General features: G+C 45.4%; 1 protein-coding gene across 1 annotated transcript in view; it reads left to right on the top strand.

Moving 5' to 3' along the window:
* The first annotated feature begins 669 nt into the window (after positions 1 to 669).
* The window catches only part of LOC137367133 (G-protein coupled receptor family C group 6 member A-like), a 75,696-nt gene continuing 54,056 nt past the window's right edge, over positions 670 to 22,309 (top strand). Inside the window, exon 1 of the mRNA XM_068028572.1 lies at positions 670 to 790. Coding sequence (XP_067884673.1) covers positions 670 to 790 — 121 coding nt within the window. The remainder of the gene's footprint in view (positions 791 to 22,309) is intronic.

The raw sequence follows: 22,309 nt of genomic DNA, 5'->3' as shown, positions 1-22,309 counted from the left end.
GTTACCAGCATGGAAGAGGGAGCACTGGAGATTGCCAGGGTTGCTGACCATGAGCAAGTCAGGGAAGGCGCAATGGACATTCCTGGTGGAGACAGTGAATCGAAACTGAATGCGTAGATGAAGGGGGTGCAGTGCACTCCAGCCCATCTAACAACATGCCATTGACTCAGCTGCATTGGGAAGCCTCAACACTGCAGAGGCTTTTACTCGTCAAGGCTGGTTCTCATGGTCTCTTGTGTCTCTCGCAGGTTCAGACATCAAGGCGCAAAGACAAATTCCTGTGTCTGCACCAGGCCAAGCGCTGCTAGAGGGCACCCCAAAACAAGCACCATCACAGCTTAAAAGCTCAGCTCCACCAGCTCAGATACAGTCACCTCGCATCTCAGTGGGTCCTCACGTGCACATAGATAGGGTAGTGCTGGATGATGAGTATGTCACGAGTGAGCAGGAGAACGTGACAGAAGCAGCTGAGGGCAGTCCCCCTTGGAAGATGGAGGACAGACACAGCAATGCTCAGCAGGACGCAGATGCAGGGCCTCGGGAGTCACAAGAAGGAAGACTCTACTTAGACCAGCATGGGCAGATGTGCTCCAAAATGTCAAAGTTTCCTGAGGCAGTGCGGGTCATGGGCTGAGAATAGAGGAATCCAAGCAGCTCATGTGCATCACCATGGCTCAGGTCTTTGAGGGTAACAGCTCCTCCATTATGAGAGTGATCAACCCCATGGAGAGCCATATGCGGCAGCACTTGATGTCCACAGAAGGCAGGCCACGCTATATAGCCTTGACCAGTTAGTGTGATGTCACAGAGATGTTGGAGGGGATGCCAGTTACGCCCCAACTGGTGCTCCTCTTCAGCCACCCAGAGCACCAGCCAAGGATGAGGGTGCCACCCTTCACGGGGCACTATCATCATCAACAGCCTACTTGGCCCTTCTGACTGAGAGACCATCTTTACAGCAGGGCCCAGTGACGGAGGCTGTCTATGCAATGATACAGTACAGCAGCCTCTGGAGGTGCCCCCCAGCACCTCTACAACGCGGATGTCTACCACGTGGATCTTAGCTGCAAGCCAAGACAAGTGAGCAGGAGCAGGCTGCCTCCACTTCCTTCAAGGCCAAAAGGGCAGTACTGCGTAGAAGTGGCCAAGAGTGGAGACCACTGCATTTGGTAGAGTATTGAATGAGTCACTGGGGTCTCTTTCATCTCCAACTGAGTACTTTTCCTATTTTTCAACACAATGTAAATATTGACATATAACACCAGATGTGTGGGCTCCCATTTTTTTCAATGGCAGTACAAGAAAAGAGAGATGAAGTGATGAAGGGGAGCAAGGGTCCTTGAACAGTGACAGTGAAACCTCTGGATTTGTTCCAGGCTGCGTCTTCAATGAAAACACTCTCACAGGCTGCTCAAAGTGAGTTCCGGCCCATGCCGCCCTCCTGGGTTAGAAGGGCTCAGCTGAAACTTGCCTGGATCAGATGATCCCTGATGTTGATGGCATCCTGATGAGTCCTGCACCAGCCCTGACCACCTCCCTGTGCAGCCGGGGCACCTCTGTGTTCTGCATTTTCCTTCTCCTCCTCTTCCTCCTCTTCCATGTCCTGCTCCTCCTCTTTCTCTGATGAGCTGTGTTGTTCCAGGGCCTCACCCTCTTCAAGGTCCACACCTGTCTGGAGGGCCATGTTATGGAGAGCACAGCAGACCACCGCAATGACCTAGACCCTTGTAGGAGTGCACTGCAGGGCACCACCACCAAGTCCAGGCATCAGAACCACATCTCCAGAAGCCTGATGTCCTGCTTGATGTTGGTCCTAATGAGCAAATGGCTGTGGTTGTATCGCCTCTGTGCCTTTTTAAGCTACTGCAGGGCGTGATGAACAGTGCTGCAAGGTGTGAGGACTTCTGCGACGAGGGCTCAAATCTTTGTCACCATCTGCCTGGAGAGTCGGAGTCTCCTGCGACACTGGTTCTCTGGCATGTCCAGGTAGCTTTGTTTTTCGCCTTACAGCCTGTGCTAAGGGTATAGCCTCTGTTGGGTTCCTTCCCTTCATCCTTATTCTCTGCCCTCCAGATGCTGGGGCTCTGCTCTTCCTGCAGAGGATGCTGCCTTTCATCACCACTGGACCCAAAATCTGAGAGTCGCGCTGCTCATTGCCAGCTGCTGCCTTCCTTGTGCTCAGGTGGCCACCCAATTGCATCTGGAAGCCTTTCCCCTCCTCTTATGCCCCCATAATGCCAAGAGAGTGACAATCCCTTGCAGTGCCTGAGCAGGCAGTCAACACTCTCCGCAACCTGCGCACACCCAAAAGTACCTGTGTTTTTTTTTCCTTTATTCATTCATGGGATGTGGGCGATGCTGGCCAGGCCAGCATTTATTGCCCATCCCTAATTGCCCTTGAGAAGGTGGTGGTGATCTGCCTTCTTGAACTGCTGCAGTCCATTTGGGGTAGGTACACCCACAGTGCTGTTAGGAAGGGAGTTCCAGGATTTTGACCCAGCGACAGTGAAGGAATGGTGATATAGTTCCAAGTCAGGATGGTGTGTGACTTGGAGGGGAACTTGCAGGTGGTGGTGTTCCCATGTATTTGCTGCCCTTGTCCTTCTAGTTGGTAGAGGTCGCGGTTTTGGAAGGTGCTGTCTGAGGAGCCTTGGTGCATTGCTGCAGTGCATCTTGTAGATGGTACACACTGCTGCCACTGTGCGTTGGTGGTGGAGGGAGTGAATGTTTGTAGATGAGGTGCCAATCAAGCGGGCTGCTTTGTCCTGGATGGTGTCGAGCTTCTTGAGTGTTGTTGGAGCTGCACCCATCCAGGCAAGTGGAGAGTATTCCATCACACTCCTGACTTGTGCCTTGTAGATCGTGGACAGGCTTTGGGGACTCAGGAGGTGAGTTACTCACAGTAGGATTCCTCGTCTCTGACCTGCTCTTGTAGCCACGGTATTTCTATGGCTACTCCAGTTCAGTTTCTGGTCAATGGTAGCCCCGAGGATGTTGATAGTGGAGGGATTCAGCGATGGTAATGCTGTTGAATGTCAAGGGGAGATGGTTAGATTCTCTCTTGTTGGAGATGGTCATTGCCTGGCACTTGTGTGGCGCGAATGTTATTTGGCACTTGTGTGGCGCGAATGTTATTTGCCACTTATCAGCCCAAGCCTGGAGATTGTCCAGGTCTTGCTGCATTTCTACCCGGACTGCTTCAGTATGTGAGGAGTCACGAATGGTGCTGAACATTGTGCAATCATCAGCGAGCATCCCCACTTCTGACCTTATGATTGAAGGAAGGTCATTGATGAAGCAGCTGAAGATGGTTGGGCCCAGGACACGACCCTGAGGAACTCCTGCAGTGATGTCTGGAGCTCAGATGATTGACCTCCAACAACCACAACCATTTTCCTTTGTGCTAGGGATGACTCCAGCCAGCGGAGGGTTTTCCCCCTGATTCTAATTGACCTCAGTTTTGCTAGGGCCCCTTGATGCCATACTTGGTCAAATGCTGCCTTGATGTCAAGAGCAGTCACTCTCACCTCACCTCTTGAGTTCAGCTCTTTTGTCCATGTTTGAACCAAGGCTGTAATTAGGTCAGGAGCTGAGTGGTCCTGGCGGAACCCAAACTGAGCGTCACTGAGCAGGTTATTGCTAAGCAAGTGCCGCTTGATGGCACAGTTGATGACACCTTCCATCACTTTACTGATGATTGAGAGCAGGCTGATGGGGCGGTAATTGGCCGGGTTGGACTTGTCCTGCTTTTTGTGTACAGGACATACCTGGGCAATTTTCCACATTGCAAGGGTAGATGCCTGTGTTGTAGCTGTAATGGACCAGCTTGGCTAGGGCGCGGCAAGTTCTGGAGCACAGGTCTTCAGTACTATTGCCAGAATATTGTCAGGGCCCATAGCTTTTGCAGTATCCAGTGCCTTCATTCGTTTCTTGATATCACACGGAGTGAATTGAATTGACTGAAGTCTGGCATCTGTGATGCTGGGGACTCCAGGAGGAGGCCAAGATGGATCATCAACTCGGCACTTCTGGCTGAAGATTGTTGCAAATGCTTCAGCCTTATCTTTCGCACTGATGTGCTGGGCTCCCCCATCATTGAGGATGGGGATATTTGTGGAGCCACCTCCTCCAGTTAGTTGTTTAATTGTCCACCACTATTCATGGCTGGATGTGGCAGGACTGCAGAGCTTAGATCTGATCCGTTGGTTATGGGATCGTTTAGCTCTGTCTATCGCATGCTGCTTATGCAGTTTGGCACGCAGATAATCCTGTGCTGCAGCTTCACCAGGTTGACACATCATTTTGAGGTATGGCTGGTGCTGCTCCTGGCATGCCCTCCTGCACTCTTCATTGAACCAGGGTTGGTCTCCTGGCTTGATGGTAATGGTAGAGTGAGGGATATGCCAGGCCATGAGGTTACAGATTGTGGTTGAGTACAATTCTGCTGCTGCTGATGGCCCACAGCGCCTCATGGATGCCCAGTTTTGCATTGCTAGATCTGTTCGAAATCTATCCCATTTAGCATGGTGTTAGTGCCACACAACACGACGGACAATGTCCTCAGTGTGATGGCAGGACTGTGCTGTGGTCACTCCTACCAATACAGTCATGGACAGAAGCATCTGCGGCAGGCAGATTGGTGAGGACGAGATCTCAAGTATGTTTCTCCCTCTTGTTGGTTTTCCCACCACCTGCCGCAGACCCAGTCTAGCAGCTATGTCCTTTAGGACTCAGCCAGCTCGGTCAGTAGTGGTGCTACCGAGCCACTCGGTGATGGACATTGAAGTCCCCCACCCAGAGTACATTCTGTGCCCTTGACACCCTCAGTGCTTCCTCCAAGTATTGTTCAACATGGTGGAGTACTGATTCATCAGCTGAGGGAGGGCGGTAGGTGGTAATCAGTAGGAGGTTTCCTTGCCCATGTTTGACCTGATGCCATGAGACTTCCTGGGGTCCGGAGTCGATGTTGAGGACTCCCTTCTGTATACCACTGTCCGGCCACCTCTGGTGGGTCTGTCCTGCCGGTGGGACAGGACATACCTGGGGATGGTGATGGCAGTGTCTGGGACATTGTCTGTAAGTTATGATTCCGTGAGTATGACTATGTCAGGCTGTTGCTTGACTAGTCTGTGGGACAGCTCTCCCAACTTTGGCACAAGTTCCCAGATGTTAGATAGGAGGACTTTGCAGGGTCGACAGGGCTGGGTTTGCCGTTGTCGTTTCCGTTGCTTAGGTCGATGCCGGGTGGTCCATCGAGTTTCATTCCTTTTTATTGACTTCATAGCAGTTAGGTACAACTGAGTGGCTTGCTAGGCCAATTCAGAGGACATGTAAGAGTTAACCACATTGCTGTGCGTCACATGTAGGCCAGACCAGGTAAGGACAGCAGATTTCCTTCCCTAAAGGACATTAGTGAACCAGATGGGTTTTTACAACAATCGACAATCATTTCAATTTTAATTCCAGATTTATTAATTAAATTCAAATTCCACCTTCTGCTTTGGTGGGATTCGAACCCATGTCCCCAGAGACCCTGGGTCTCTAGGTTACTAGTCCAGTGATAATAACACTACGCCACCGCCTACCTGTGTGCCAATGGCTGAGTCTCCCTCTCAGCCATTTTCCCTCTTATGCTCCCACCTAATTCCCTGGGGTGGCTATGACTGGCTGTCCACTGTTTTGCTGCCTCCATGCACCTGGTCTGCCCTGACCCAACGTGCAGCCCACGCGCCCCCACCAAAATTTCAGCATGCTCCTCAACGAGCTCTCATTGAGCTCTTGAACAACCTTAATTGCACTCATTAGCAGATTGAGTGGGTTTGCGGGCTATTGCCTCCCCTGCCCTAATGACACTCACTGATGGTGGGAAACTGGCACGCTGGCTGCCGCCACCATTTTTAGCCGCCCACCTCCGTTTCTACCCCGAGTGGGTCCTAAAAATCAGGCGTGTGATCTTCAGAAGGGCAGAGGTAGACACAAGCAGGTTTGGAAATCAGCTCAGATCCCCAAAGATAGGAAGTGTTTTAAAATTATAGATTGCGACTCCCCCCACCAACCGCACACCCCCCGCCCCCCCACCCCAACTACACAGGAGGTTGAGAGGATGATCAAACAAGATCTCTCGGGGAAGTTTGATTATCCCAATTTTAAAGAGCACTGGCGTTTCCAGCAGAACGGGGTAGGCTGGTGCTCGAGATGCACCCATAGTAATACAGCACCCACCTGTCCCATTTAATGAGGTCCTCCCCTAACCCTGTCTGTTCTGACAAGGTGAGCACTGCATTACAACTGGGCTTTTGGACAGCAACCTTTTTACTAATCTATCATTGATTTATTATCAAAATTTAGTAAAAGACATTTTCTTTAACTCTATGTCCAGAAGAAAATATGTGTCATTATCTGAGTGACAGCACATCAAATTCTAATGAAACAAAACTTTAATGACTATTTAAAATTTGTGCTTAAAAAGGTAATTTTGCTTTGCTCGATAAAGTTACAAAAACATTTTTAATCATTTTTGCATTATATTAACTTGGACATATACGATTTAGATATATATTTAAGTAATATATTATGTTCTTAATTATTAAATAAATGCTCATAATTTTCAGAATAATTTTTCATAAAGTTCATAATAGATGCTCATAATTTTAAACGTAAATAAAATAGTTGGGGGTATGCAACCCACTTTACAACTGGTAGTTTTTAATCACGAGTAAGTTTTTAATCAGGTGAGTAAGAGATTAATTCTGCTTTGCATCTCTTAATCATTCATATATTTGCACTGCATACATGGCATGTTTTGTATTTATGGAATGACAAATTGAATTCTTAAATAAAGGATCTTTATAGCATGTCTGTAATATTCAGAACTATAATGCGATGAACCTTTTCTTGTGAAATTAAATAAAATGAAAGTCCATTTACTAGTAATTTTCCACTGTTTGAAGTCAATTTGCTGTAACAAAAAGGCACTCCAGGCTAATTATACAGTCCAGATACACATTGCAAGCAGTCTTGCTATGTGGGCAGGATATCCAATAAAACCCAACAGTAGTTATAGGGCTGTTGGAGAAATTTAAAGGGATTCAGCCACTTAGACTACATAAGGTGCCAAAACTTATTTTTGCTTTTTTAAACTTTGTAAAATAGCCCTGTGGACTGTATAAGGTGTCATTCAATAACAAATTACATTTAGATCATACTTAATAAAACTGATAATAAACTGTGTCTCTGAAATCGAGACATTCATCAATCATTAGACAAAGGAACACTTGAAATTTAGATGGAAGTACCAAAATAACAGACTTAAAGTGAAAACTAATCCAGTGATGAAATTCAACAATCTGTCAGAAATTATCCTCCTCAGATCTACCAATGTGTTGGTAGTGTGTCAAGCATGGAGAGCTAGCAACCTCTCCTCTCAATAGTACACTGGCTTTGTGAGTGTTTGATATTTAATAGTTAGATAGGTGAAAGGAAAGAAAAGAAAAGTATGCACTTAAAATGGGCACATAGAAAGTTAATTTGAATGCTAAAGTTAATTTTCAGAGGCAAAATGACAGAGCTTTATGAATGTCAATAACAAAGAATCATAAGGTAACTACCAGCATTCATGTTGCACCTTTACCAGGAAGAAACACCCCAGAAATAGGTGTAAGGAAAGCAAATGCTGAGCCAAGAAAGGAAAAATTAGGTTTACGAAGATGGAGAGGGATGGTGGGAAGGAGTTAAACATTGGGACTGAGCTGGCTATGGACTTTTTCACCAAAGGGGGAAAAGGCGGGGTGGGGGGGAGTTGCCGGGAGTTGCAGAGAAGGCTAGAGTCAGAGGAATGAGTTATAATGGTTATAAAATGGGCTGTTGATTCGTTACCATTCACTTTGCATTACTCCTCACGACTGATTTCACCTCCAATATGTTACAAAGCAAGCCATGTTTGCGGGTATCTTTTGTGTCAAGATTCAAACAAAGCACCCTTTAAGTCATTACAGACCTGGAATAAAAGTCTACCAATACTACAAAGGTAGATGTCAAGGCTTGCAGATAGAATTAGTGGCATAATAATAGGTGTTGCCCAGTAGCCTGAGGATCTTTCTGTAATGACATTTTTCATCTGGTTCCTTTTTTTTCCATTCATTCATGAGATGTGGGCGTCGCTGGCTAGGCCAGCAATTATTGCCCACCCCTAATTGCCCTTGAGAAGGTGATGGTGAGCTGCCTTCTTGAACCGTTTAATCATGAAATACTGTTTGGGGTTCATCCATACCAACATCAACTTTACCTTTTACAGATTAGAGATACAGTCTGTGCCGAACATCAACCACCCATTTATACTAATCCTACACTAATCCCATATTCCTACCAAACATCCCCACCTGTCCCTATATTTCCCTACCACCTACCTATACTAGTGACAATTTATAATGGCCAATTTACCTATCAACCTGCAAATCTTTTGGCTTGTGGGAGGAAACCGGAGCACCCGGAGAAAACCCACGCAGACACAGGGAGAACTTGCAAACTCCACACAGGCAGTACCCGGAATCGAACCCAGGTCCCTGGAGCTGTGAGGCTGCGGTGCTAACCACTGCGCCACTGTGCTGGCATCTACCAGCTTGAACTTAGATGCCTTGCAGCTTCTTGACTTCGCATGAATTATCGTATTGGAAGGACTTTTTTCACACACCCTCATTTGCCGATGCTCACAGTAAAGATCCACAAACACAAATTAATTACATCAGGCACGGTAAGGTTGTTACTTTACTGGACTAGTAATCCAGAGAGCATGACTTCTAAGCAGACCATGGCAATTTGTGAATTTGAATTCAGTGTTTAAACAAAAAATAAATCTAGAATAACAAGTGACCATAAAGACCATTTCAGCTTGTTTTAAAACCTGAACTGGTTCACTAATGCCCTTTAGGAAAGGAAACTTGCTGTCCTTACCTGATCTGGCCTATATGTGACTTCAGTCTCATACCAACATGGTTAACTCTTAACTGCCATATGAAGTGAACCAACAAGTCACTCCATTGTATCAAACCACTACGACAAATAAGAATAAAAAAATGAATGGACATCTTGGCTGTGATCAAGGCATTGGATTCAGACCCGATGAAGGGATATCCAGCTCAGTCAACCTGGCAATGTCCCCTTCACTAACATCTGGGGACAAGAGCCAGCACTGCGAGAGCTATCCCACAGACTAGTCAAGCAACAGCCTGATATAGTCATACTTACAGAATCATACCTATCAGTCAATGGGCTGAATTTTGTTTCCCCGCTGCCGGGAGCGGTGGCAGGTGAAGGAAATGGTGGCCCGCACGCACGGGTCATGTACTGCCACGCCACCATGATCTTGAGCCCGGTGGCTCATTAAAATATGGCATCAACTGTATCTGCGCAGGTGCTGGCACCATTTTTAAAGGGCTGCCAGCCCTGCAAAGAAACTGCAGAGTATGTTCCTGATTTCGGGATGAGACAATTCCCTTAAGAAGAAATGACAGAGATATCAGAAGTGGAGATAGTCTTGTGCAAGAGCTAGCAGAAATTTAAGAGAATTACACCTGTCCACTGTCTGAGTCATTAAATGTAGGACCTGAAGAAGAACAGAAAATATTACAATAAAAAATATAAACCACCAGGTAGACTGGAAATACAAGTCTCTTCGTCAAATTAGAAGGGGTATGTGTTACACATATTTGTCCATTTGTCCATTTTCCCTCAACCAATACCTACAGCAAAGCTTCCCAACACTTCTTTAACCCATCACATCATGTAACATCCTCTCCTGCTAGAAAGATTAATAAAGCCTTGAAAGATGGTTCAATGTGAGACATCACATTGTGCCCACTACACAGAAAATAAATGTTGACCCTGTTCCCCCCGCCAACTACTTTAAAAATCCTGACATCCCCATTCTCCACCTTGGTCGCACCAGCTTTCCCTGGACGGGAAAGTGAAGGCGCATGAATGCTGCCCGCCGCACAGAAGTTCGGTATCCGATGGTAAGATCGCAGGTAATTCAATTTAAATGCATTCATAGAGTTTAGTTAAATATTTAAAGTCGGGTCCCATCGCCGAGTGGAGTAGGGGCCACCACGAAGCTTTGCTGTCGCCAGGAAGATCAGGCCCAGCAATCCTGGTGATGGGCTCCATGGCGGGCTGCTGCTGCTGCAATCTTCCAGTCCCCCCGCCATGGAGCCCGACATCAGGAGTTCAACAAAATTCAGTCCAATGTATCAGAATCTTCAAACACCATCTTTAGGTATGTCCTCTCTCACTGGCAAATGCTTTTGGTTTAGTTGGTTGAGGGAGAAACTTTATCAAGGACACCAAGACAACTCCTTGCTCTCCTTCAAGTAATGTTATGAGACCTTTTATCTACACCAGAACAGACAGGTAGGGCCTCACTTTAATCTATCACCTGAAAGATAGTCCCTCTGTCAATGCAGCATTCCCTTAATGCTGCACTGTAGTATTAGCCTAGATTAAGTGCTGATAAACATCAAGGACCACAGAGTCCATCAGGAGCCATGAATTTTATTAAATTATTAAAATCAAATAGGAGTAGTGGAACAACTTCACTTCAGAAGGACTCCTGCAATCCTACTGCTAAAACAAGAATTCAGTATGACCAGGCAGCATTAAAATAAAGAGTTCTGATGAAAATTCACAGACCGGAAACATTGGCCAGAATTTTATGCCACCCCAGTGGGTCGGATGGTGGCGTGGGGGCGGTGTAAAATTGAGCGGCAGGCTCCGGGAAGCCTAAACGTCCCGATTCCGCCTCCGACCAAGTTTATGGAGGTCCGGTGGGGGGGGTGGTGAGAAGCGGCCCGCACACCTGAGGCCAATCAAGACCTTTAAGTGGCCACTTAATGGCCACTTAAGGGCCCTTGCCCGCCTCCACAGGTATTTTACCCGTGGCAAGTGGGTTTGCCGGGGGCATGAAAGGCTGCCCAACTATAGCTGCCGGCCTTTCTGCACTTCGGGGGGGGCCTTGCAATCAGGCACGGGTTGCCCGATTGAGGGCCGCCCCCACCTCCCAACCCAACCTCGGTATCCAAGACACCCCCTCCCCCCAAAACGACCACCCTAGCCTCACCAGGGCACAACCGATTCCCCTGATGAGGCTGCCCAAACTTACCTTCTGTCCCGGTTCCATTGCATCCTCCTCGGTCGGCTGGGCTGCAGTCTCAGCAGCTCCTGGTGGCACTGCTGAGACTAAGAGCTGCCGGCCCGCTGATTGGCTGGCAGCTTACTGAAGCGGGACCTCCTCCCTCAAGTGGGTGGAAGTCCCGCCTCGGGCCAATTAAGGCCTGGGGATCCGTAAAATATGGGACGGATCCCCAGGCTGGGCAGGAGCGGGATCGACACCGACATTTACGTCGGAGTCCGGCTCCTGTCCGCCCAGCGTAAAATTCCGGCCATTGACTCTGCTTCTCTCTCCACAGATGCTGCCAGATCTGCTGAGTGTTTCCAGCACTTGCTGTTTTTATTTTATATTAAAATAGAGAGCTTGATCCTCCAAAGGCTTGTGAATGCCACAAAGCTTCAGCAATCAGACAACGTAACAAGGGAGCAAGAAAAAAAATATTTTAACATGCCTGCCTGGTGAGAGCCATGTGGGTGAGAATTTAAGATTGGGGATCACGCTGCGTTCCCGCCTCACACTTTCATAACTTACCTGAAGACCAGCACAGGAAAGGCGCATACCCCCATCAGGCAGGGGCTTACTTAACAGGGAGAAATTCTGACCTGATAATGCCACCACCGATATGAAAACATTTTAACTTCCTGATTCAGGAGGTCCACACTCAACAGCTCATGCATGGCAGGAGTCCACAAAGTGGCAGAAGAGACCAAAGTAAGTTGAAAAAAGAATACTTCTTTGTGTAATCCTTGTCGGCCAGAAGCAGCAGAAGTGTTCCCCATCCCCAGACCGCCAGTGAGTCCTTGGGCCACCCATCTACAACCTTGCTTCTCTCTCCCAGTGCCGGCATCTCCTGAGAAACCCCCTCCCCAGCACTAATATAATGCCAGATCCATGCACTTTGAATACCTGACATCCTTGGTCTCCCGACCCAATTTCAGCTCCTCCCCCATCTATTATTACATTACTGGCACCAGTTTCGGGCAGGATACTGGAATATTTAATGGGGGCTTAGGACTTAAAAATGCCTAGATCTCACGCTCATTTCCTCTCAGGGGTTTCCTCCTGCCTCACATCCTGGCCCCCTCTGAGCCAAAATTGATCCCTAATTAGGAATAGGTAGATGGATTACCGTCAGGGGAAGGAAAGGGAACCAGCAGGCAGTGCAGGGATCCCCTGTGGCCGTTTCCCTCAACAACAGGTATACCGTTTTGGATACTGTTGGGGGGGACGACTTACCAGGGGTAAGCAATGGGGTGCAGGTCTCTGGCACAGAGTCTGTCCCTGTTGCTCAGAAGGGAAAGGGGAAGAGGAGCAGAGCATTAGTCATTGGGGACTCCATAGTTAGGGGAACAGATAGGAGGTTCTGTGGGAACGAGAGAGACTCACGGTTGGTGTGTTGCCTCCCAGGTGCCAGGGTACGTGATGTCTCTGATCGTGTTTTTCGGATCCTTAAGGGGGAGGGGGAGCACCCCCAAGTCGTGGTCCACATAGGCACCAACGACATAGGTAGGAAGAGAGATGGGGATTTAAGGCAGAAATTCAGGGAGCTAGGGTGGAAGCTTAGAGCGAGAACAACCAGAGTTGTTATCTCTGGGTTGTTGCCCGTGCCACGTGCTAGCGAAGTGAGGAATAGGGAGAGAGAGGAGTTGAACACGTGGCTGCAGGGATGGTGTAGGAGGGAGGGTTTTGGTTTCCTGGATAATTGGGGCTCTTTCTGGGGTAGGTGGGACCTCTACAAACAGGATGGTCTTCACCTGAACCAGAGGGGTACCAATATCCAGGGGGGGAGATTTGTTAGTGCTCTTCGGGGGGGTTTAAACTAAATCAGCAGGGGAATGGGAACCTAAATTGTAGTTCCGGTGTACAGGCTGTTGAGAGTAGTGAGGTAGGGGATAAGGTTACAGGGACGCAAGAGGGCACTGGCAAGCAAGAACTTGGTTTAAAGTGTGTCTACTTCAACGCCAGGAGCATCCGGAATAAGGTGGGTGAGCTTGCAGCATGGGTTGGTACCTAGGATCGTGATGTTGTGGCCATTTCAGAGACATGGGTAGAGCAGGGGCAGGAATGGATGTTGCAGGTTCCGGGATTTAGATGTTTCAGTAAGAACAGAGAAGAGGGTAAAAGAGGGGGGGGTGTGGCATTGTTAATCAAGGAAAGTATTACAGCGGCAGAAAGGACGTTTGAGGACTCGTCTACTGAGGTAGTATGGGCCGAGGTTAGAAACAGGAGAGGAGAGGTCACCCTGTTGGGAGTTTTCTATAGACCTCCGAATCGTTCCAGAGATGTAGAGGAAAGGATAGCGAAGATGATTCTCGACAGGAGCGAGAGTAACAGGGTAGTGGTTATGGGGGACTTTAACTTTCCAAATATTGACTGGAAATACTATAGTTCGAGTACTTTAGATGGGTCTGTTTTTGTCCAGTGTGTGCAGGAGGGTTTTCTGACACAGTATGTGGACAGGCCAACCAGGGGCGATGCCACATTGGATTTGGTACTGGGTAATGAACCCGGCCAGGTGTTCGATTTAGATGTAGGTGAGCACTTTGGCGATAGTGATCACAATTCGGTTAGGTTTACCTTAGCGATGGGCAGGGACAGGTATATACCGCAGGGCAAGAATTATAGCTGGGGGAAAGGAAATTATGACGCGATTAGGCAAGATTTAGGATGTGTAGGATGGGGAAGGAAACTGCAGGGGATGGGCACAAACGAAATGTGGAGCTTATTCAAGGAGCAGCTAATGCGTGTCCTTGATAAGTATGTACCTGTCAGGCAGGGAGGAAGTTGTCGAGCGAGGGAGCCGTGGTTTACTCAAGAAGTTGAAGCGCTTGTCAAGAGGAAGAGGGCGGCTTATGTTAGGATGAGACGTGAAGGCTCAGTTAGGGCGCTTGAGAATTACAAGCTAGCCAGGAAGGATCTAAAGGGAGGGCTAAGAAGAGCAAGGAGAGGACACGAGAAGTCATTGGCGGATAGGATCAAAGAAAACCCTAAGGCTTTCTATAGGTATATCAGGAATAAAAGAATGATAAGAGTTAGAACAGGGCCAATCAAGGATAGTAGTGGGAAGTTGTGTGCGGAATCAGAGGAGATAGGGGAAGCGTTAAATGAATATTTTTCGTCAGTATTTACAGTAGAGAAAGAAAATGTTGCCGAGGAGATTACTGAGATACAGCCTACTAGGCTAGATGGGATTGAGATTCACAAGGAGGAGGTGTTAGCAATTTTGGAAAGAGTGAAAATAGATAAGTCCCCTGGGCCAGATGGGATTTATCCTAGGATTCTCTGGGAAGCCAGGGAGGAGATTGCAGAGCCGTTGTTGTTGATCTTTATGTCGTCATTGTCGACAGGAGTAGTGCCGGAGGACTGGAGGATAGCAAATGTTGTCCCCTTGTTCAGGAAGGGGAGTAGAGACAGCCTGGTAATTATAGACCTGTGAGCCTTACTTCGGTTGTGGGTAAAATGTTGGAAAGGGTTATAAGAGATAGGATTTATAATCATCTTGAAAAGAATAAGTTCATTTGTGATAGTCAGCACGGTTTTGTGAAAGGTAGGTCGTGCCTCACAAACCTTATTGAGTTTTTCGAGAAGGTGACCAAACAGGTGGATGAGGGTAAAGCCGTGGATGTGGTGTATATGGATTTCAGTAAGGCGTTTGATAAGGTTCCCCACGGTAGGCTATTGCAGAAAATACGGAAGTATGGGATTGAAGGTGATTTAGAGCTTTGGATCAGAAATTGGCTAGCTGAAAGAAGACAGAGGGTGGTGGTTGATGGCAAATGTTCATCCTGGAGTTTAGTTACTAGTGGTGTACCGCAAGGTTCTGTTTTGGGGCCACTGCTGTTTGTCATTTTTATAAATGACCTGGATGAAGGTGTAGAAGGGTGGGTTAGTAAATTTGCGGATGACACGAAGGTCGGTGGAGTTGTGGATAGTGTCGAAGGGTGTTGTAGGGTACAGAGGGACATAGATAGGCTGCAGAGCTGGGCTGAGAGGTGGCAAATGGAGTTTAATGCGGAAAAGTGCGAGGTGATTCACTTTGGAAGGAGTAACAGCAATGCAGAGTACTGGGCTAATGGGAAGATTCTTGGTAGTGTAGATGAGCAGAGAGATCTTGGTGTCCAGGTACATAAATCCCTGAAAGTTGCTACCCAGGTTAATAGGGCTGTTAAGAAAGCATATGGTGTGTTAGCTTTTATTAGTAGGGGGATCGAGTTTCGGAGCCACGAGGTCATGATGCAGCTGTACAAAACTCTGGTGCAGCCGCACCTTGAGTATTGCGTGCAGTTCTGGTCACCGCATTATAGGAAGGATGTGGAAGCTTTGGAAAGGGTGCAGAGGAGATTTACGAGGATGTTGCCTGGTATGGAAGGAAGGTCTTACGAGGAAAGGCTGAGGGACTTGGGGTTGTTTTCGTTAGAGAGAAGGAGGAGGAGAGGTGACTTAATAGAGACATACAAGATAATCAGAGGGTTAGATAGGGTGGATAGTGAGAGTCTTTTTCCTCGGATGATGATGGCAAACACGAGGGGACATAGCTTTAAGTTGAGAGGTGAAAGATATAGGACAGATGTCAGAGGTAGTTTCTTTACTCAGAGAGTAGTAGGGGCGTGGAACGCCCTGCCTGCAACAGTAGTAGACTCGCCAACTTTAAGGGCATTTAAGTGGTCATTGGATAGACATATGGATGAAAATGGAATAGTGTAGGTCAGATGATCGGCGCAACATCGAGGGCCGAAGGGCCTGTACTGCGCTGTAATGTTCTAATTCTAATTCTAATTCTAATTATCTCCTTAAAGAGCAGCACAGGAAGAAGCAGATTTACACAAGAACAAAAGAAATAGGAACAGGAGTAGACCATTTGGCCCATCGAACCTGCTCCACCATTCAGAAAGATCATGGTGATCCTAGGATTCAACTCCACTTTCCTGCCTGCTCGCCATGTCCGTTGATTCCCTGAGAGACCAAAAACCTATCTATCCCAGCCTTCAATGTATTCAACAAGGGAGTATCCACAACCCTCTGGGGTAGAGAAGTCCAAAGATTCACAACACTTGGAATGAAGTAATTTCTCATCATTTCAGTCCTAAATGATCAACCCCTTATCCTGAGACTGTGCCCCCTTTTTTCAGATTCCTCGAACAGCGGAAATAATCTCTAAGTCTCTACACTATCAAGCCCCTTTCTAATCTTATATGTTTCAATGAAATCGCCTCTCATTCTTCTAAACTCCAGAGAATACAGGCCCAATTTACTCAGCCTCTCATCATAGAACAACCTCCTCATCCCAGGTACCAATCTAGTGAACCTTTGCTGTACTCCCTCCAATGCAAATATATCCTTTCTTAAATGTCAAGACCAAAACTGCACACAATAATCCAGATGTGCTATCACCAAAACCCCATATAATTGCAGCAAGACTTCTTTATTCCTGTACTCCAGTCCCCTTGCAATAAAGGCCAACATGCCATTGGCCTTCCTAGTTACTTGCTGTTAACTTTCTGCGATCCTTGTACAAGCCCACCCAAGTCTCTTTGAACATCAACATTTACAAGATTCACACCTTTTAAAAAATATTCTACTTTTATATTCTTGCAACCAGAGTGAATAACTTCACACTTCCCTACATTATATGCCATCTGCCATCTAGTTGCCCACTCACTTAACCTGTCTATATCTCTTTGCAGCCTCTCTGTTCGACCCACAGCTTACCATTCCACCTACCTTTATATCATCAGCAAACTTAGATACATTACTCTCTATCTCTTCATCTAAATCATTAATAGAAATTGTAAATAGCTGAAGCCCTAGCACTGATCCTTGCAGCACTCTACTATTTACTGTCTACCAACTTGAAAATACTCCATTTATGCCCACTCTTTGCTTCCTGTCCATTAACCAATCATCTATCCAAGCTAACATATTACCCCTAACTCCATGAGCCCTTATCTTGCTGTTAACCTTGTGTGGCACCTGATCGAATGCCTTTTGGAAATCCAGGTATACTACATCTACCAGTTCCCCTTTATCTATCCTACTAGTTACATCCTCAAAAAACTCTAATATATTTGTCAAACAGGATTTACCTTTGGTAAAAACATGTTGACTTTTTCTAATCATACTCTGCTCTTCTAGGTGCATTGTTAAAGGGAAAGTATTTTAAAAATTTACAATGTAGAGGAACTATGGTGAAAGAGAAAACCTGTTGGAAGATGATGACCTGGGGATCACCTGAGACATCCTAAATCAATTAAAAATAATCTCGGGAAGTATAAAGTAAAACAATACACCCAAGGGAAGTAAAAACCAAAGGGACATATCACATTGAAGAAAATCATAAGGGAGCACCTCAAATAAAAATATTATACCAAAAAGGAGCAACAGGAGAAATATAACAAGATAGAGAAACAGCTAAGAGAAATTTAACTAAGATGGAGACCATGAGATATGTTTGCTGTGGGATATTTACTAATTAGAATCAGATACAATGGAGGGCTAAAGAGATGTGAAATGTGTTTGTAAATCAGTAAGCTTAAAGACAGAGTTATGGCCTTAAAAAGCAAAAGATATAAATTTACAATGGCACACAGAAGAATGATGTGGCCCTGTAGGTAGAGTTAGGTTCAGTAAAAGAAAAGAAAGAAAGACTTGCATTTATATAGTGCCCTTCATGACCTCTGGATGTCTCAAAACGCTTTAAAGCCAATGAAGTACTTCTGAAGTGTCGTCACTGTTGTAATATAAGAAAGTGAGTGAGTTATCTCAGGTAAGTCATACGCCAAGCTAGCATCATAAATCAAGAGTCAACCTTTAAAGATTGCAGTAGCAGACCAGTATAACCAGGGACAGCATTGCTATGGCAGAGTAAAGCCAAGGAAATAGCAATATGAGCTGGAACAAAATTGGTAACAAAAAAACCTGCAAAACTACCACTGAGATATATTAATAGACAGAAGACCAGGAACTGTCCAACATTGCAGAAGGTAATAAGGTCCCAGAAGAAAAGGTAGTCAGTAGGGGTGCAGAGTATCCAAGAGGGCAGAAATGAAAGAATGCCTGACTGACAGAGAGGACTAAAAAGTAGATTAAAGAGAAAAGGAAAAAAGAGGAAAATAGAGGAGGTGATGGGTATGGGTCTGGGAGTGCCCCTGGAGTGGCAGCTGAAACACATATGCACATGGACACTGGGAAACTCAAGGTACATAGGCAAGGTTACATAGCAAGATTAGGATTGACATGTCCTGGTAACAAAAAGGGTAGAGTGAGGCAACAATAGGAGGGAGTCCAAACTTAGTCAGAAGTCCTGTGGTGAGATGAAGCTGGTGTGGATAAGGTGGAGTCATCTTGGAGCATCAACAAACTGGTGTCCAGGTTCAGAGACAGGTGTGGAAGGCAAGTGAGTCCAGAAGCTATTTGAAGTGTAGAGCACTATAGAAATGTACAAAGGATTTCCTACCCTCAGCAGTTTGATTAATGCAAGATGGATTGCAACAGCATACAACAATTGTGCAATTAAATATTAGGGAAAAAATATTACAGTGTAAAAATGGTACCCTCCATAGCAAATAAAATGAATGCGGGAAGCAGAATGCAATTAAATATCAATGCTTCTTCAAGAAAAAGCACTATGGGTTAAATTGTCCTCTTATTGTACTTGGACACAAGCGGTCACTTGGGTACAGCATATGAAAAATGTTGGGCAGTAGGATTGCACCTCCATAATGAAGCTCATCTTGATTTTATATTCATTAATTTAAATAACTCCACTATACGCATGCAATGCTCCCAACACTCAGGGATTTAATTTCCATTGCAGTGTGTACAGGGTTTTCAGTTACCAAAATTATAGCAGGCAATCAGGCAAACACCCCTGCAGACATTTAACCCTAAATTTCAAAAGCCCCACTGCCCAATTGCAAGGTTTCACACTGTCACTAGAGCCTTGCAAAATTGGGGCTCAGAAATGAATCCCAAATTACTTAATTGGGACAGTTTAACTTAATTTGCTGAACAACTGGCCATTGAAGATCTTTCCAATTTAGATCAACTGCTCTTTTGAAAAAAAAGCAATGGCCATGAGCGCAGAAATGAAATGTCTCTTTGTCTATCCATGGTCATAATTTGCATTTATCGCTCCATGCTTCTCTGCCATAATTACGTGTAGTAGGCAAATGAGTTACTCTGTAATAAACAATGTGAAGGGCTCCAAACAAATCTTCGTTAAATATCACATCCCTTGTGACTGTTACCAGTTGTCTGATTCCGACTGGTCTAGTGGAAATATATATCTATGGTCACATGCTATATTTCTTCTCAGTCAAGTTAAAAGAATTTAGCCCAGAAATTGTTGCTTTTGATGTTAGCAAGCATATGTTTAACATATTGAAACAGTGAAAGAGGATTTAGTTGAGACACTGGATGGGCCGAAAATTGATAAAGAGGGGGCATTAGATAAGCTGGCTGCAATTAATATTGATAAGTCACCAGTACTGGATGAGATGCATCCAAGGATACTGAGGGAAGTAAGAGTGGAAATTGTGGAGGAACTGGCCATAATCTTCCAATCCTCCTCAGATACAGGGGACTGGAGAATTGCAAATGTTAGACCCTTGTTCAAAAAGATTATTGATCAGAGTCAGGTTGAGAATGCTCAAATTCACTTATCACAGAATCTGTGTATCTTGAGGAGAAAATCAGGATATAAGAACATTTCCTGGCAGCACTCTAGTCTCATTACCTGTCCCTGTCTGCAAAGAGCTGAAATAATTAATTTTCTGCCTTCTTAAGTAACTGAGCAGTTCTTTAGCTTATTTATGAGAACGAACTGACTATCCGGGAGCAAAGTTAAGAGGGAAGTATGGATTTGTTTTCCATCATTCTTTCTGCTAGGTCATTTCAAATCCTACCAACTATCTGTGAAAAATAACATTTCCAATCTTTTCTTTTGTTCTTTCGATGATGATTTAAAAGTTTCTGACTGACAAACCAGAGGGAATCCCTTTTTCCTGGTTATCTTAGCAAAGGCCCTCAAAATTTCAACCAATTCTATTAGCTTTCCATTTATATTTTAATGAAAAGAGCCTCCAATTCTCCACTTTATCCACGTAACTGCAACAGTTCATCTCTGATAACATCTTCATTGCTGTCTTCTGCACTCTCTCCATGACCTTGATATTTTCATTGGGGGTTGAATTTCCACAGGAAATCTCTCAATCCCATTCTTACCCTAGTTCTGAACTCACCTGTCTCTTTAGTTTCTTTTCCATCTGCTCCCATACCCTCTCCAAACTCATCACGTCCATTACATCCACCGCCTGCTCCCTCGACTCCAGTCCTGTTAAGCTCCTAACCATCCACCTAGGGCCTTAAACAAAATCAATAACAACAATTTCTGTAACTGTGACCATGGTACATTATCCCCCCTCATCTTCCTCGACCACTCTGGAGCTCTTGACATGGTTGATCATATGATCCTCCTCCAACATCTCTTCTGACACTCTGAAAAGATAATTAACAAGGAAACTTAGGTACACACACATTCATTCATTCACTCATTCCTCAATTCTTATTTGCCTCTTGGAACAAGCAGCACAGTTTTTGTAGTTAAATATGAATTTACATGTGGAACAGTAGGTGCCAAAAATATATTGCAAAGCATCAACACAAAGGAAGTGTTCAGAGATAGCACAAGTGATTGTGGAAGCAGACCACAGCAGTTTATTAAATTATTTACCATCCGTCATTGCCATGTAGAATCAGTTAAAAAAATGTATTAAATTAAAATGGGTCTCCTCACACTTTGTAGCAATATCCTTCAAGTGCAAATATACTTTTATAATATCTACTTATTCTTCTTCTTCTTTGGCCTCCTTGTCTCGAGAGAAATGGGTAAGTGCCTAGAGGTGGTCAGTGGTTTGTGAAGCAGCGCCTGGAGTGGCTATAAAGGCAATTCTAGAGTGACAGACTCTTCCACAGGTGCTGCAGATAAAATTGGTTGCTAGGGCTCTTACACAGTTGGCTTTCTCCTTGCACTTTTATTTATTTATTTAGAGATACAGCACTGAAACAGGCCCTTCGGCCCACCAAGTCTGTGCCGGCCGTCAACCACCCATTTATACTAATCCTACATTAATCCCATATTCCTACCACATTCCCACCTTCCCTCAATTCCCCTACCACCTACCTATACTAGGGGCAATTTATAATGGCCAATTTACCTATCAACCTGCAAGTCTTTGGCTGTGGGAGGAAACCAGAGCACCCGGCGAAAACCCACGCAGTCACAGGGAGAACTTGCAAACTCCACACAGACCGTACCCAGAATTGAACCCAGGTCGCTGGAGCTGTGAGGCTGCTGTGCTAACCACTGCGCCACTGTGCTGCTTCTGTCTTTTTTCCTGCCAACAGCTAAGTCTCTTCAACTCGCCACTCTTTAGCCCTCTTTATCTACTTAGAAGCTGATCGTATGAGTGGTGAGCTGTTATTTCACATTCGGTGACACAAGACAATAAATCACTAAGGAGTTTGGCTGACATGGTAAGACACTGTGGGATAGATTTTAACTTTCACCACTTGGTGGCTAGATGGACGGTCTGTTATACACCTTTGAAGTAAACGGAAAGGAAAATGCAGTGCGGTGTGTAATAGGCGGCCGATCCACAATGTCAAGCTTACCGCCCAGTGGTGAAAGGTCAAATCTACCCCAAAATGTGTGATTGAGAGTTGGTTTTGCAGTGTGTAAAATAGAGCAACACATATGCTGTTCATACGAGAAAGGATTTCTACTGTGAATTTTGGTCAATCTCAAATCTTCAAATCCTTTACATTGAATTGAACTGAATGTTTCACATAGGCCACTAATTGCTCAGCATCCATAGAGTTAAAAGTCTTGCAGCTTACTCATATCCAAAGCATCAAAGCTTTCAGAGCATCACACTTCAAAAATGTCACTTTATCAAAATTTTACACATCCATACTGTTAAAACCTGGACTGAATCAAATGGCTACATTACCAAACTATTTAATTGACTAAATAGGAAGGAATTAAAAGTGGCAAAAAAGCAGTAAAAAATGAGTAATGTGCTGAAACCCAAGCTATGAAATTCCTGAACAGTTTCAAAATTTCCATTCACAAACCAGTATCACAAAACT

This window comes from Heterodontus francisci, chromosome 3 (assembly GCF_036365525.1).
Source record: "Heterodontus francisci isolate sHetFra1 chromosome 3, sHetFra1.hap1, whole genome shotgun sequence".
In the NCBI taxonomy this organism is placed as follows: Eukaryota; Metazoa; Chordata; class Chondrichthyes; order Heterodontiformes; family Heterodontidae; genus Heterodontus; species Heterodontus francisci.
This window is presented reverse-complemented; position numbering and strand designations above follow the sequence as displayed.